This window comes from Ochotona princeps, chromosome 10, assembly GCF_030435755.1.
Source record: "Ochotona princeps isolate mOchPri1 chromosome 10, mOchPri1.hap1, whole genome shotgun sequence".
NCBI classification, from domain to species: Eukaryota; Metazoa; Chordata; class Mammalia; order Lagomorpha; family Ochotonidae; genus Ochotona; species Ochotona princeps.
This window is the reverse complement of record NC_080841.1, coordinates 21870677-21885961: the sequence shown is the minus strand read 5'-3', so window position 1 is coordinate 21885961 and position 15285 is coordinate 21870677. Positions and strand designations below refer to the sequence as shown.

Genomic DNA, 15285 nt, shown 5'->3' with positions numbered 1-15285 from the left:
TTTGTGTTTATATCAATAAAATATTCACCTTTTCTTTGGTTGCTGTTTGCATCCATGGAAAGCTCAGATTCATGGAAATCAATGGATTGGGGGCTGTGTGGTGGCTCAACTGGCTAATCCTCTACCTTGCAGTGCCAGCATCCATATGGGCACTGGTTCTAGTATCAACTGCTCCACTTTCAATCCAATCCTCTGCTTATTCCCTGGGAAAGCACAATAAGATGGCTCAAGTCTTTGGCCCCCTGCCACCCACACGCTCCTGACTCCTGGCTTCAGACTGGACCAACTCCAGCCGCTGAGGCTATTTGGGAAATGAACCAGTGGATGGATGACCTTTGTCTGAAAAGCAAGCAAGCAAGCAATGGATTTCAGTATTGGCAGGGAGGCGGTAAGTCAGCTGCTTAAAACCCTCCCTCAGCTAGGGCTGCACAAGGTCGCAGTGTGGATAGGACTCACCAACTAGGAAGGTATGTTAAGAAAAATAGGCAGACTCAAACAAGTTGTTCCCTTCCCAAGGGCAAATAAATAGCTGGTGCTTAGAACTGTGACGGGATAGCCTGCCATAGTTTCATGGGCACTTACAGAAGACAAAAGACACGTGGTTCTTGGCTGGGCACAGGCAGCAGAACTAGCCTCACGCTCAGGCTAAGGTGCAGGGTAGTTCCCCTTGCCCTCCCCATTGCTCCTCTACATCACGTCCACAGTCAGGTTTGCTCATCACCAGTGAGCCCTAAGCTTGAGAAAACAACCTTGGCTGGAGGTTGGGGGCTGGGGTGCATTATCTTTATTACCCTGGAGAGTAAGCTGAGCTGCTCAGGGGACGGTCCAGCCTGAGATCACGTCTGTCTGCTAAGGAGGCAGCCTGGAATGAATGCTGTCAGTGCCTCGGCCTCCCAGTGTGCAGGCACCTATGGGGGATTATCTCCATAGGCTTCACAGCCCAAACAAAAAATGATCAATTGTAGTGTCATTTCTTAGGCTCCATCCACCATGGGTCACAGGAGACGATCACACAGTAAGTGAGCTCCGGTCCTATACAGCCCAGTGAGCAACCTGCTTAACCTCATTTTTCTACAGCCCTAGTCCACATGCTCCCCCACTTGCTTCTCGCTTGGTAGAACTCCTTGTGATTCTGTGGGCTTGCGTGTTTCTCCAGCACTCCTTCACCTAACTTCAGTTAGGGCAAGATTGAACTTAAATCCACTGCCTTTTGGAAGTCTCTCCTCATATTCCTCATCCCTTCATTTGTTAACTTCTACTCTGTCCTCTGCTGTGCTCCCTACAGCAGCCTCAGTTGCTAAACCCAGACGTCACAAGACAATGAGTATTTTGGACTCTGATCCTACCTGAAGTGACAACAAATCTAGTCACTTCCGCTCTGTCCCAGAAGTGGAATCTATTGACCAGTGGCATTCATCTGGCTGAAGACGAAAGCTACAAAAGTTACACTTGTTTCATTATGTGAACTTACTCTGAGAGAGCTGATTTAGATGATTTGAATAAGAACATACCTAAGAGAGTGACATAAAATGGCTACAGATAACTTTTTTATATTTAATTGCCCATCCCCAAAAGATTTCTGAAAGTATAAGGAATTAGATGTCTCTCACCAGTTAGATCCCATGGGAAGAAAACAGGCTGTGAAGAATCAAACTGTAGCCTACTCCATGCTGTCACAGCCATGAGTACGCCTTGTCCTTGGGAGCCACCTTTCCCATAAGCATCTGGTTTCAGCTCAGAGAAGCCGTAGTGTTTTCCCAGTCACCTGCCAGAAGTTGGCTAGTTGAAGAACAACATGGGACCAGAATCAGAACCCAAAGTTTGACTCAAGCCAAGTTTATTTCCCTATAATCTTCAATATTCCTATGAAATAGCTTCTTCTACCCAGATTCTTAATCAGAACATTTTTCTCAGATGCTGCACAGTTGGTTTGGTTTTGCAATGAATGATTTCACAACTATTTCCTTAGCAAGTGCTGAAGCTTGGGAAACAGCTTCAATGCATTCTGTGTTGTCACTTGTATAACTTCCTCCATGGGGATCCCTTTCACCTGGGCAATGTATTCTGCAGAAATGGAAATGTTGCGGGGCTCATTTCGCACCTGAAACAGAATGGAGCAGTATTAATTAATCCTGATACTCACAGGAAGCAGATCATCAGAGACTGGATAAAACAGAAGAAAATGAGTTGACAGAAAATAGCTGATGAGGTTTTTTGTTTTTGTTTTTTTTTTAAACTGGATGATCAGAGCTAAGAGGAAGCTATGGTGAGCAAATCGACTGTTTTAAGGATGTATTACTTTTAAAAAGAACATCAGACTATTAACACTTGAGGACCCAGACTCCTACCATAGGAAGCTAAGAGTGGATACTGCAAATAGTCCAAATAATGAACATCAGATGATGTATTGATGGATTAACTGTCCTTCAGTTTGTTGCATAAGTGAGTGCTTGTTAAGGTCACCTTTTATTTCACCAGCCAACTGACAGCTGGATTCCAAATGTGTCAAAAGACTAGACAGATTATGTCCTGTTATTTCACTGATTTAAAAAAAAAAAAGATTTTATTTATTAGAAAGGAAGAGTGACAGGCAGAGAAAGAAAGAGATGGCTGGGCTGGGCTGACGCCAGGAGCCCAAAGCTCCATGTGGGTTTCCCACGCGGGTGGCTGTGGTCCAGGTCCTTGGGCCGGCCTCTGGTGCCGTCCTAGAACATTACTGAGGAGCTGACTCAGAAGGTGGGAACAGCTGGCACTCAATGATGGCATGCTGGCATCACAAGTGGTGGCTTAACGCCACTGCAACCACAAATGTTGGTCCCTAACTCATTGATTTTAAGGTGCATACCTCCCTCCCCCCTTCTAGAATATCTGAAATTTACTTGCAATCAGTGGCATGTAGTTGACAATATTTTTTTCTTTTTTTTTTTTTTTTTTTTTTGGAGTTCCAGTGGGCTTTCATTGAGATAAAGGAACAACAAAATCAAGATTTTACCAGTCAGTTTTTCTGAACCATAATCTCAGTAGACTCTGGTTCATGAATGTGTACATACAACATAATACATCCCAGCAAAAACAGAGACCGACTGGAACTTTTGCCAATTAACAGAAAGCCAATTTCCCCAAATGTTTTCAAAGTTTTGAGTTCTTACTGCTCACTTCTCAGTGGAAGTGATCCCTTATGGCTAGAGGCATTAGAATTTTCTCCCATTTTTACCAACCCGCCCCCCCAAAAAAAACAGTTTCAAGCTTCAAAACAGGGAAGTGGACACCAATAGCACCAAGATTTGGTGAAAGAAATTATTGTTCTTGGTAACAATCTATTGAAGATGATAATGCTCACAAATATAAGATTATTGTTAAGGTAAATTTTAAGAACTATCAGTGATAGGTAACCTAATCTAATGAAACAAAATGTCAAAGATTTATGTTCAAGGAAGTTTATCCTATTGCTTATAATACAATCTAAATGACCAATCAAGTTAAATCTATGGTATATTCACACACTGGGACTGTGTGTTATTAAACCCGACAAAGAAAAGTTTTTTTTATTAATATCTACAGAGGCTCATCACACAAAAACAAGTTACAAATATTAAATAGACATTTAAAAAGCAAGTTATAAAATAATGTGTTCAGGCTAAATTTATTTTTTGAAATATCTATGTACATACATAAATATAAAAAACCCTGGAAGGAAATAAAAATTTACATTTATTTACTAATCTTTTGTATGGAGGCTTTAAGTGTTTTACAGAATTTCTCCTTTAATCCTCAAAACAAGCCGGTGAGATAGGTACTATTATTAGCGTCCCATTTTTGTAACAAAGAAGCCATACTGCCCAGCTTCTGTGTAGTTTGGTTGAGCTTAAACCTAAGCAATCTAACTTCAGATTTCTGCTCTTGGCTGCTACTACAGAAGGAACTTTTGGATATTAAATAGTTCTAGTTTAAGACTTTTCTAACTCTTCAAAAAAAAAAACCAAATAAACCAACCATATTTTCTTAGCCAGGGGGAGCAGAGTCAGAAGTCTGAATCTACATCTTCCTAACTTCAGACCCGGTACTTTTTCCTGTATACCAGTCTCTCATTATTACGTAAGTTAGGACATGTTTCATATCACTAATATTCTGTGATACACAACAGGAATATTTAGAAAAGACTTGAAATAAAATTAATGTAAAACCATAACCTAATATTATAGTAAGATTTAATTTTATTTACAGAAGCAAGAGAAACAAAGCTAAGCTGACAGCAGCGCACATGAAAGATACAATGTAAATAATGTTGAAATAGGAAAATCATTTACCTGTTTTTCTGGTCCTAGTGCAGGTGAATCTGTTTCTAAGCATATGGACGTTAAAGGCAACTGTTTCACAAGTTTCTGCTTCTTAGAAAAAAAAGAGAAAGGAAGTTTAAAACAAGAATAAGGAGCATTAAGCCTATATGTTAATGTCTTATGCTGTAAGACTCTAAAATTTATGCCTTAATATTTACATTTATAGATATTACCTGGATGCCTACCATGTTTTCATTATACCATTAGTAAAAGTTACATTAAAATCTAAAACATTGTCAAAATCACCCAAAATGTTCAGAGGACCAAGAAGTAACCATAATAAAAATTAAGTGTGCAAAGCAAGAACTTTCAGAGCCTTGAAATCACATGCATGGAAGACCTAAGGCAGAGATTTCTGGATCTCCTCCACTGTTACCACACTCAGTTATTCAATCCAGTGTTTAAGTCATTCATGGCTTAGGGTTACAAATCTAGAGTTCTTATGCACATCTATATTTTAGTTCGGACAGATGAAGGTTAAACTGATGAAAATGTCCTTGAAGAAAATGAGATAATTCATATTAAAAGTTCATTTATTGGAGATAACTGACAAGTATACCTATGTGCCAGTGTTGAAGTAAATCATGCTGCATTCTCACTGTGAAATACTCTGCATTCATGGGCACAGTGCAGTAGCCTAGTGGCTAACGTCCTCGCCTTGCAAGTGCCGGGATCCCATATGGACACCAGTTGGTGTCCTGGCTGCTCCGCTCCCCATCCAGATCCCTGCCTGTGGCCTGGGAAAGCAGTAGAAGATGGCTTAATGCTTTGGGACCCTGCACTCATGTGGGGGACATGGAAGAAGTTCCTGGCTCTTAGGTTTGGATCTGCTCAGCTCCGGCTATTGCAGCCACTTGGGGAGTGTACCAGAGGATGGCGGTTCACTCAAAAAGCAATGTGTCTTCTTATTTTATCTGAATGAATATATTTTGAAAGTATTTATTTATTTTAAGGACTTTCAGAGAAAGAGACAAGGAGAGAAAGAAAAAGAGAATTTCCATCCACTGATTCACTCCCCAAATGGCCTCAACAACCAGAGCTTGTGTTTAATCTGGAAGCTAAGATGCTGGTGTCCCTCCTCGGAGTGTCTGGGTTTGAGTCCTGCTGTCAGCCTTTGACCCAAGTTCCTGCCACTTCAGACCTTCAGAGGCAGTAAGGCCTCAACTTACAGGTTCCTACCACTCTATGGGAGCCCTGGAATGCCATCCTGGCTCCTGGCTCAACCCAGGAGCCCCAGCCTCAGCCCAGGAGCCCCAGCCCCAGCCGCAGCCCCAGCAGCAGCCCCAGCCCAGCCTCAGCTTTGTAGGCAAGTTTTGAGAAGGAACCACCAGATGGAAATTCTCAGCCTCTCTCTTTGCCTCTCAAATAAATTACAAATGAAAATCAGTCCATGCAATTCACAATAAAAAGAAAGAAAACACATAGGATCATCTCAGTAGATGTGGAAAAGAATATTTGGCAAAATCTGTCAACCAATTTTGTGCAAACTTTTAGCAAACTAGAAATGGGAGTTTTCTAGAGCTAAAATTATGAATAATGGAAAGATAATGATTGCTTTCCACCCAAAATGGGGGGAAAAAAGGCAAAAATGTCTACTTTAACCACTTCAACTCAACATTGTACTCGTGACTTTCCTCAATAAAGCAAGAAAAAAGAAATAAAGGGTATACAGGAATGGAAAAGTAAAATACCCTGTTTCTGTATAATTGTCTATCTAAAAAAATCCTGACTAAGCTATAAAATTATTAGGGTTAATAAATGTTTTTATCAAGATCACTTTATATATGTTTAACAAATAAAAGCAATTTCATTTCTGTATAAAAGCAATAAATAATGGATAACTGAAATTCAAAAAACACTACATTCATAACAGCATGAAAAATATGAAATACTTAGGGAGAGATAAAATTAAATACAAATAATTTAAGTTGAAAATTGGAAAACACTGATGACAGAAATGAACAATCTAAACCATGGGTGAGGGACGCTTTCTCTGCCAAAACCATTTGTATATACTTAACGTCATTCACAGGCCATAGCAGATATTCAACTTATAAATTAGTCTGCTTAAGATGTATTGGGTTTTCATTCCCGTCCATGCACAAGGCCAGACCAAATGATGTTTCCCATCCCTGTGTTTATGTCCATTTTCATATTTATCTAGAGTCAATGCAGTCCTAATGAAAATCACAGCTGGCTTTTATGTAGAAATTATGAAGCTCATTCTAGCATTTATAGGGAAAGCAAAGGACTTAGATAAAATGATTTGGAAACAAAGAACTAATTGCAGCACTTTTATTACCCAGTTTCAAAACTTATAACCATGCCAGTGTAATAGTTGCATAAAGACAGAATACAGATCAATGGAACAGCCAACAAAATAAAAGAAAAACAAAAACCTAAAACCTGGAAATAGACCTACACAAATAGCCAATTTATTTTCAAAAAAAAGTACAAGAGTAATTCCAATGACATACAATGGGCTTTTTCAAAAAAAAATTGTATCATAATTGATACAGGGTATAAAAATAAGTCTTAACTGATCCCTTACCTCATAAACAAAAATGTTCTAGAAGGAAACAGAGGGGAAAAATTATGATCATAGGTTAGACAGATTTCTTAGGTTACTAACAGCACAAACCCTAAAAGGAAAATACTGATAAACCAAAATCCATCAAAATTAAAAAGCTGCTTTTTAAAAAAAGATACTAATAAAATTGGGAGAAGATTTTGGAAAGCACAGAGCAGATAAAGGACTATATCCAACATATATATATATATATATATATATACACACACACACACGTATGTGTGTGTGTTATCTCCCGGCTAACTCAATAACATGAACATCAAATTTAAAAACAGGCAAAATATTTGAAGGAATTGCAGAAAAGAGGAGAGATGGGATGCATGGATGGTAAACAAATCTGTGAAAAAATGATTAAGATGATTAACATCATTGCTCAAAGAGGAAGTACAAATGAAACCCTCCATGACGAATGATTACACGATTTTAGCATAGCTTAAAAAGAAAGACAACCCCTAAGTTCCAATGAGGATGCAGAACAAACACTTTGGCACATTGCTGGTAGAACTTTGAACTGGTTTAGACACTCCAGAGGGCAGTTTGACGGTTTCCCATGAAGCTCAGCACTACCACATGAATTAACAAAGACCTGTGTGTGAATGCCTGCAGCAGCTGTACCCATAATAGCCCCAGAACCAGTACATCTCACCTCTCCATCTCCTGGTAAACGGATAAATTCCAGCACATCTATGTGTATCACTCAGCAGCCCACAGGAAAGGACTACTCAAGTATGCAGCAACACAGATAAAGCAAAAGCATTCAGTAAAGGAAACCAGCCACCCAAGAAACATACATGATTTCACTTATTGGACATCTGGAAAAGGCAAAACTTACAGACAGAGATCATATTTGTAGTTGCTGCAGACTAGTGGTGGAGACAGAGGACCCACCAGAAAGGCACATATGGCGGCAGTACAAGCTCAAAGTCGAGACAGTGCTTCACCAAGCTTTAGACGAGTTTTAATGAAATCATTTACCTGTCTACTTCTTATGATGGAAGGGGGTATGGAGAAGAAATACCCAGCGCTCACTCCTTCCATGGCTACAGACGGCCGACCATCAAATGCATGCAGTAGGACCTTTTCAGCACCTTCCCCAAATCAAAGATAAATTAGAATTCCACTTTATTTCCTTAACAAGAGGTTATCTCATTAATCATGTTGAACAACAAAGACCTGAAAATGTGAAGTAAATGTTGGTCACAATATAAACATGAGGTTCTATGATTTTTAAAGGATGGATAAATGTGTGTTGTAAATTCTTAATCTTCAAAATAAAAGTATTAAAATCGAAACACAACTTCTAAGACAATCTGATGAGGAGGGCAGAGAGAGGGGCGATGCGTTTTAAAATGGTAGGTGTGACCATTAGTGAGTAGGTTATGACCATATGTGAGTTATAAAATCAATCTAGTAGGTTCCAACTAACCAGCATATGTTTCTGTATATTGTATGTAGATGCACACACACCTATAGGCATATAAACATATATGTACTACTTGTCAAACTTTTGTCAGTTTTCCTTCTGTGTGAGCAGGTCTCAGAGTATATTCTGCTGATAGTACTTTGCAAAGCTCAAGAATGCCACATTTTTACTCAGGAACAGGTGGTTAAGATGACAAAGCTTTAAATGTTCGACAGTGACACTCGGGGCACCTGTGCAAAAGTGACCCAATACAATTGCTGTATGACTGCCCTTCTTTGCTTTGCTTTTCCCACTTCTTTAATTGATGTGACTTAAGAAATTGGAGCTGCTAATTTTTAAGTTAAGGAGTATAAATTATTTAATTCAAGTTTCCATCTCTTCTATCTTGGGACGACACAATCAGACTGAAAATCTTGTTGACAACAGCCCGACTTGCAAAATCTCCTCAGTTGACTTGTCCTTCCACTCTTAACCCATTTTCCGCACTCAGAAATCAAATTAAAACATGGCTGGCTCTGTGAAAATATGAACCTTAACTGTCAAAGGTGAACAGTACTACAAGGAACCCAAGTACCTTGCTCACGTAAGAGGTTGATGGTAGGTCTTCCAGCTGAGCGAGAGTGAACATTTCTGTTGAACAATAACATAATTCCTTTTAATGCTTTCAAACTAACAGTACTATTTTTGTTCTACTAAGGTAGTTTAGAGAAAAATAAATGCAGAGCTCCACTTTAGGAGGAATCTGATTGCTCCACAACTATTACCATAGAAAGGTAATTAACCTACAAAGGCAAATTTAGTCTTTTGGCTAATTGGACTTGTTGGATGAGGACTTGTCTTTGCTCTTCCTTCTGTTCATCAGTGCCAGCAAATCTGGGGGTGAAATCTAATCCAACCTATAACAAGAAATCAAAGAGAATTACATATTTACAATTTAATGAATCCCATAAGACATACTATGGATCATGCTGTCCAGTAGAAATATAACATGAGTATTGTGAACCACATCTGCAACTTTTTGTTTTGTAGGACCCATAGTAAAAATCTTAACAAGCAACATGGGGAATTCATTTTACTATATTTTTACCTCAACATGTTATTTCAAAATGTGATATAAGAAATTGAGTTGTTTTTCATATAAGAATACAATGGGTCTATACATACATGTATGTTTTAAAACTTTGTGTGCTGTATATTTCTAGCATATCTCACTTTGGAACGGCCACATTTCAAGTCGTCAATGGCTACAAACAGCTGTTTAGTCACAGATGACTGCTTTTCTTGACAGCAATTGGCACATATTCTATGGTCTGCATATTGGATTTGTGCGCTGTCTTGCCTTTTTTTTTTTAATTAGAAATGGAATTTATTACTAAGTGATCAAAACACTTTACAAAGTGTTTTTAATTACAAACTCTAGTCCATTTAAAAATGTTTTGAATTACTTGTGACGAACCATATAAACTATTTTCACTAACCAGAGCAATGACCCGATATTAAGCTAAAGAAAAAACATAGCATATTTAGGAATATTAGTGTCTCTTCCCATGGTTTCATTCCTGTTTATCAAAAGGGTCAACAGATTATTATGCAGCTGAAGGTGAAGATAATTATCCAAGTCAGTTATAATCCTCAGTACAAAGCTAGGAAATGTGTTCCAGTATAGATCATGGGGATTTATACTAGAGGTTGTTTGAAATAAGTATTTACCTCTCCGATTGCCAGTAACTGATCCTTATAATGTTCAATAATAGGCAAAGCAACCTCCAAATCCTGGGAGAAAGAAAAGTAAATTTGTTAAAATGGAAAGAGAAGGGAACTGGCATTTCATGAGCACAGACTGCATGCAGGCGATTATGCTATGCTATTGCTTTACATACATTTACTTCATTTAATTGGTCAAAGAACTAAAAATGATAATCCTTCTATAAAGGTGAGTACTTCTATCTGTAAATCTGAGCAGAAATATATCCCATAGTCCACTTAGGCTACAAAAATGTAACTTTGAATAGACTGTCACTTAAACACTGCCTCTTGTTTAGGAGGTATTTCCAGTCAGAGTGTCTGTCATGGATTTCCAGAAAACAGTTGAGAAAGACCAAGTAATTTAAAATTTCCTGGAATATCTGAGAAAGAGAGAAGTGAGCCACCTGGTGCTCATACTTGTATGTGAGTTTTTGAAATTGTGCTCTCCTGTTAGGTATGGTAGTATTGGTACATGAATTTATAATAATATACTTCCTTTACACTCGTTTTATTAATTTTGTTTGTCCCAAAGGTTTAATAATATGAACAACACATATCGCAGACATACTTGCTTGCTAGGTTCTGGAGTGGCTGTGAAATGTTCATTTTAAGGATATTATCTTTTATATTTCAAAGAATTTGCCCTGTTTTGGTTCTCTCCTAAAGCAGAGCAAAGATAAACATACAGAAATTGCTCTGATATACTTGTGAACTACTTTGCAGATTTCAGTTTCAGGATATGTGGATTGCAAAGTCCTGCTAATTGAGGACAACCAGAATAACAGGGGATTAAGAAAAGAGAGTATGAGCAGATGATGCAGGAACAGGAGGAGCTTTGGTGATTATACCTGAAGAGACAGAGATACGAGAGGGCTTTCAGAAAGCATCCTAGTGGACTTGATGAAGCATAATCAACATTGACTTGTATACTGCTGAGAATATAGAAAAACAATTTTGTTTAAATAATTAGAGCTGTCCTAGTTATAATATAGAGCTACATTCTTATTGAAAGAACTGGGCCTCTGTCTTCATTTATTTGTAGATACAGAGAGTCACTGCTTTTATGAAATGGGGTTATCAACCCCAAATATAACACAGCACTCAGGAACCCATAGCCTTGTGGTGCTGCCTTGGGACAAAGTGTAAAATACAGGACATCTGTGGGTCACCTCGTAATTAGACATACAAGCAATAGAACAGAACAGATTTGAGAGCACTTTCCAAAGAATGCGCTACTTACCTGAACTCATCTGTTCCCTTATATCAAGGCACGTATGAATTTATATCTTTTTTTTTCTGGATATTTTATCATATGGTATGCCAAAGCAATATGACCATATGGCAAGATTGTAGGGAAAAAAGGTCACACACAATACTACCAGCTAATGAGAATTACTTTCATTTCTGTATTTTTCTCTTTAATCTTTTCCTAATAGAATATATTTTTACATGCTCTCACACACAACGAATAAACCCTTTGAAATCTTGATGATTTTTCCCCACATCAAACTGTAAACATTTTCCTGGTACTACATAAACCTTTGGCTCCTGAGGCTGGCACCACCACATAGTTTGCTCAGCAACTTGTGACACCAGCTTCCCATACTGGAATACCACTTTGAGTCAAGGTTGCTCCATTTTCCACTCAGCTTCCTGCTAACTGCGCTTGGGAGGGCAGTGAATGATGGTCCAAGGGCTTGGGTTCCTGCCCTTCTCTCTACCTCTCTTTCTCTCTCAGTAAAATCTGCTTTTCAAAAAAAATTAATTAATCTTTAAAAAAAGAATGTAAACTGAAACAGGTTTACTGAATCACAACAGGCATTATCATCTTTTGTAGTTCATGTTTGATTTGACTGTTACCTTCAACGTGACACTTCTTTGTTCTCCCGATGATAGTTCCTGAACTGGGTGAACACCCAAGCATGGCAGGACAAACCCATTATACCTAAAAACATGGAAAATTAAGAAAGCAGGAGTAATAAATTAGTAGACTACAATGTTACTCTAAAGAGCAAGTAGAAAAGAATCTCTTCTTAGAGCTTTGTTGACACTTTATCCTCTTTTAATACATAAAAAATCTGACATATAACCATCTCCTAATCAGCAACTCTGCCAAATTTAAATGTGGTTTATTTATCATTTACATGAAAGGTAGAGAGAGACAAAGAGGGAGAGATGGTTCACTCCTCAAATGCCTGCAACAACTGCACCTGGGCCAGACTGAAGCCAGGAGCCCAGAACTCAATTTGGGTTTCCCATGTCAGTGACAAGAACCATCAGCCATTGCTTCCCAGGGAATAAATACATTAATAGGAAGCTGGAATTCCAAGTGCAGTTGGGACTTGATCCTAGATACTCCATTATGGGATACAGGAATCCCAAACAGCATCTTAACCACTGAGTCAAATACCCACCCTATCAATTCCTTAAAATCTTAATTAGCAGTAACACCTTTCTGAAAGTTGCATAATCTTTTCAAATTCTCCTGAATGTTCAGCAACTGCCACAAGGGCCATAACGTTGACCTGAAAGAAAAAGAATGGAATCCCAGATAATATGCATATTTAACACAAATTAAATAAAACTTGAAAGCTTTCTGTGTATCTTTAGTTATCTTTGCTCATGCATGTTCCACCATTACGATAATAATGCTACCAATGTGTACTAACTGTGTATCAGGCCCAGTATTAAGTAATGGCTACCTCATTTATTCGACACAAATCTGTGGGGTGGCCATTGTTATAATCCACTATGCACATCAGGAGATAAAGTTTTCAATGGAGTTAAACAACTTGCTCAAGGTCATTAGGCCTGTGTAACTCCAATGTCCACCTCCTAACGAAGCTGTCACAGTGACAGCTAGCTGTATGTAAGAATGTAATGGCAACCATTTCTGGCTCTATTGCCTTCTGGGAAGACCATAAAATGACAGGCTGAAGTCCACAGAAGCTTCTTAAACATATTTTTCCAGACAGATTGACATGTTTCAGGAAGCTTTTATACTACACTCATGATCTTCATAACAGTGTGAATTTTAGAAGTGACAGATGGACTAATGGGTTCTCTAATTTTGTAAGTATGATGGCTGTGAGAATGTATTTTGGATTTAGACTCACTGGTCCCTATCACCTCATAGCATGTGTCTTACTGATCTCTGGGTCGTAGTTCCCTCATCTGTGGGGAGTGGTGGGCTACAAAACAGTAACTTCCTCAGAAGGTTGTTGTGCAACATTACATTTCAGAAAGGGCTTAACTCAGTGCCTCGCCCACGGTGAATGCTTCATGAATGCTGCTCAGTACCGATTCATAAAACAAAACCCACACCTTATTTCTAAATTTCCAACTCTTTTACCTTGAAATTACAGGGGAAAACAAGGGCAATTCTACAGACTTACCTTCTTGGCTTCCTCTAACACATCATCCAGATCCTAAAACAAGCAGAAATCAGCACCGTTATTTTTGTATGACTATGCAGCTGTTCTTGGCTTTGTCAATGTCTATGATGAGGTTGAACAGCGGGTGACAAGGATGGCAGGAAACAGGGTGACCAGAAGCGGAGGGTCTGCACTGGCCACCTCTGTTGTCAGATATAAATGTCTGTCCTCCTCCACCTCTCACCAGTGTCTGAGACCCTTCAAGAGCTTATTTCCTCCCTTCTGGAAAAACGTTCTCCACTTCCAGCTTCTGCAACACCCCCTCTCACTGGTGGCTACTTTCTACCCTCAGCTGGCCGTCCCTCCTGGCTCACTGCAGGACCCTCTACCTCCTATCTCCACTCCTGCTGTCACTGGTCTTTCCTGTTGTCACAGTTTCAGATGTCATTCTGCAGAGTTTCCACTTATTACCACCAGCTTGCAACTCTCCCCTGAACCCACGATACACATTTAAAAATAACTATACCTGCGACACCTCCACTTGGATGGGTTCAGACTCCCTAACAGGCGCCAAGTAACAGTCTTTACTTTCTCCCCACAAACTATTCCGTCCCTCTGCGTCCCCACCCCCTCCGCAAACCTTGGTCTTCTTTCACTTTACCACCTTTCTTCTAACAGCACAAGCCAACATTCCAAGTCACCCTCGGCTTCTCCTCCCTTACCTTAGCGAGTCACATTTCTTTTCCAGCACATATTAGCCATCCTACCTCTTAAGTATATCCTAAATTCATTTCAAACTCCCCTCCTATGGCACCGACCAACACCAAAGCCTCTGGACAGGATTTTGAGCTTGCAGTTCTCTCTTCCATCTCTGTGCCCCACAGCAACAAGACAGTCTTTTTTTTCTTTTTTTTTTTAAAGATTTATTTTATTTTTATTGCAAAGTCAGATATACTGAGAGGAGAAGAGACAGAGAGGAAGTGGAGCTGCCGGGATTAGAACCAGCGGCCATATGGGATCAAGGCAAGGACCTTAGCCACTAGGCCACGTTGCCAAGCCCAACAAGACAGTCTTACAATGGCTATCAGATAGTCACTCCCCCTTTCAAAAAAACCCCGTTCACGGCTATGCACGGCGATTAGAAAGCAAACACCTTCCTGACCTGCGCCAAGCTCTCCACACTTGGTTCACAGCTGTCTTCCTAACTTACCAGGCACGCGCCAAACTATCCTGCCTGGGGGCCTGAGACTGCCGATCTTCCTCTGTAGCCTCAGTCTTCAGTTTTCAAAGTAGTGAGTGCAACACTGTGCAGGTGTGTGTGTGTGTGTGTGTGTGTGTGTGTGTTCGCGTATGCGGGCGCATGGTGTGTGGGAAAGGGTGTCTCAGCTAGGCGGGATCAATAGCTGGGGGTTACAGGTCCTGGAAGCAGCAGACACACGCCTTACAGAGGTGGGATGCGTCAATGGTAATCAGGATCCCAAAGAGAAGCTGGTCTGATTAGGTTAAACCGGGAATCGACTGGGTCCCAAAAGGCCACAGACCAGGGCTTGAGGATTCTGGGTTCCCGTCTAAGAGAAGAGAGAGAAGCCACTCTGGGGGAAAGGATGGAGGCCTCCCAGCTCCGCCCGATTCCCAACTCGCTCTCACGTACGCGGTCAAAGTCGGGGTCAGAGAGGTGGCAGTGACAGTCCACCAGCCCCAAGGCCGCCGCCCCCATCGCTGTTGCTGCTGCTGCTGCCTCCGCCCAGCTCTCGAAACACGCCGGGGGGGGGGGGGGGTGCGGAACGCTGCGGCTGCCGCGGCGCGAGTTTCCGC

The 15285-nt window shown here is 40.1% G+C and overlaps 1 protein-coding gene across 3 annotated transcripts; it reads right to left on the bottom strand.

Moving 5' to 3' along the window:
- Positions 1–1574: 1574 nt before the first annotated feature.
- TATDN3 (TatD DNase domain containing 3) lies at positions 1575–15233 on the bottom strand. Of its 3 annotated transcripts, none has more exons than XM_058669164.1 (10): positions 15122–15233; positions 13492–13524; positions 12548–12621; positions 11957–12041; positions 10061–10123; positions 9137–9246; positions 8934–8980; positions 7903–8015; positions 4308–4388; positions 1575–2101 (listed from the first exon to the last, which is right to left on the bottom strand). In XM_058669164.1, the coding sequence occupies exons 1-10, from the start codon at positions 15185–15187 to the stop codon at positions 1958–1960; spliced, it is 816 nt and encodes a 271-aa protein (XP_058525147.1). In that variant the 5' UTR covers positions 15188–15233; the 3' UTR covers positions 1575–1957. The 3 variants fall into 3 exon arrangements, with proteins under 3 accessions (XP_058525147.1, XP_004578714.2, XP_004578713.2); XM_004578657.4 differs by having other exon boundaries at positions 1579–2101; positions 4308–4385; positions 8925–8980; XM_004578656.4 differs by having other exon boundaries at positions 1580–2101; positions 8925–8980.
- Positions 15234–15285: the final 52 nt, after the last annotated feature.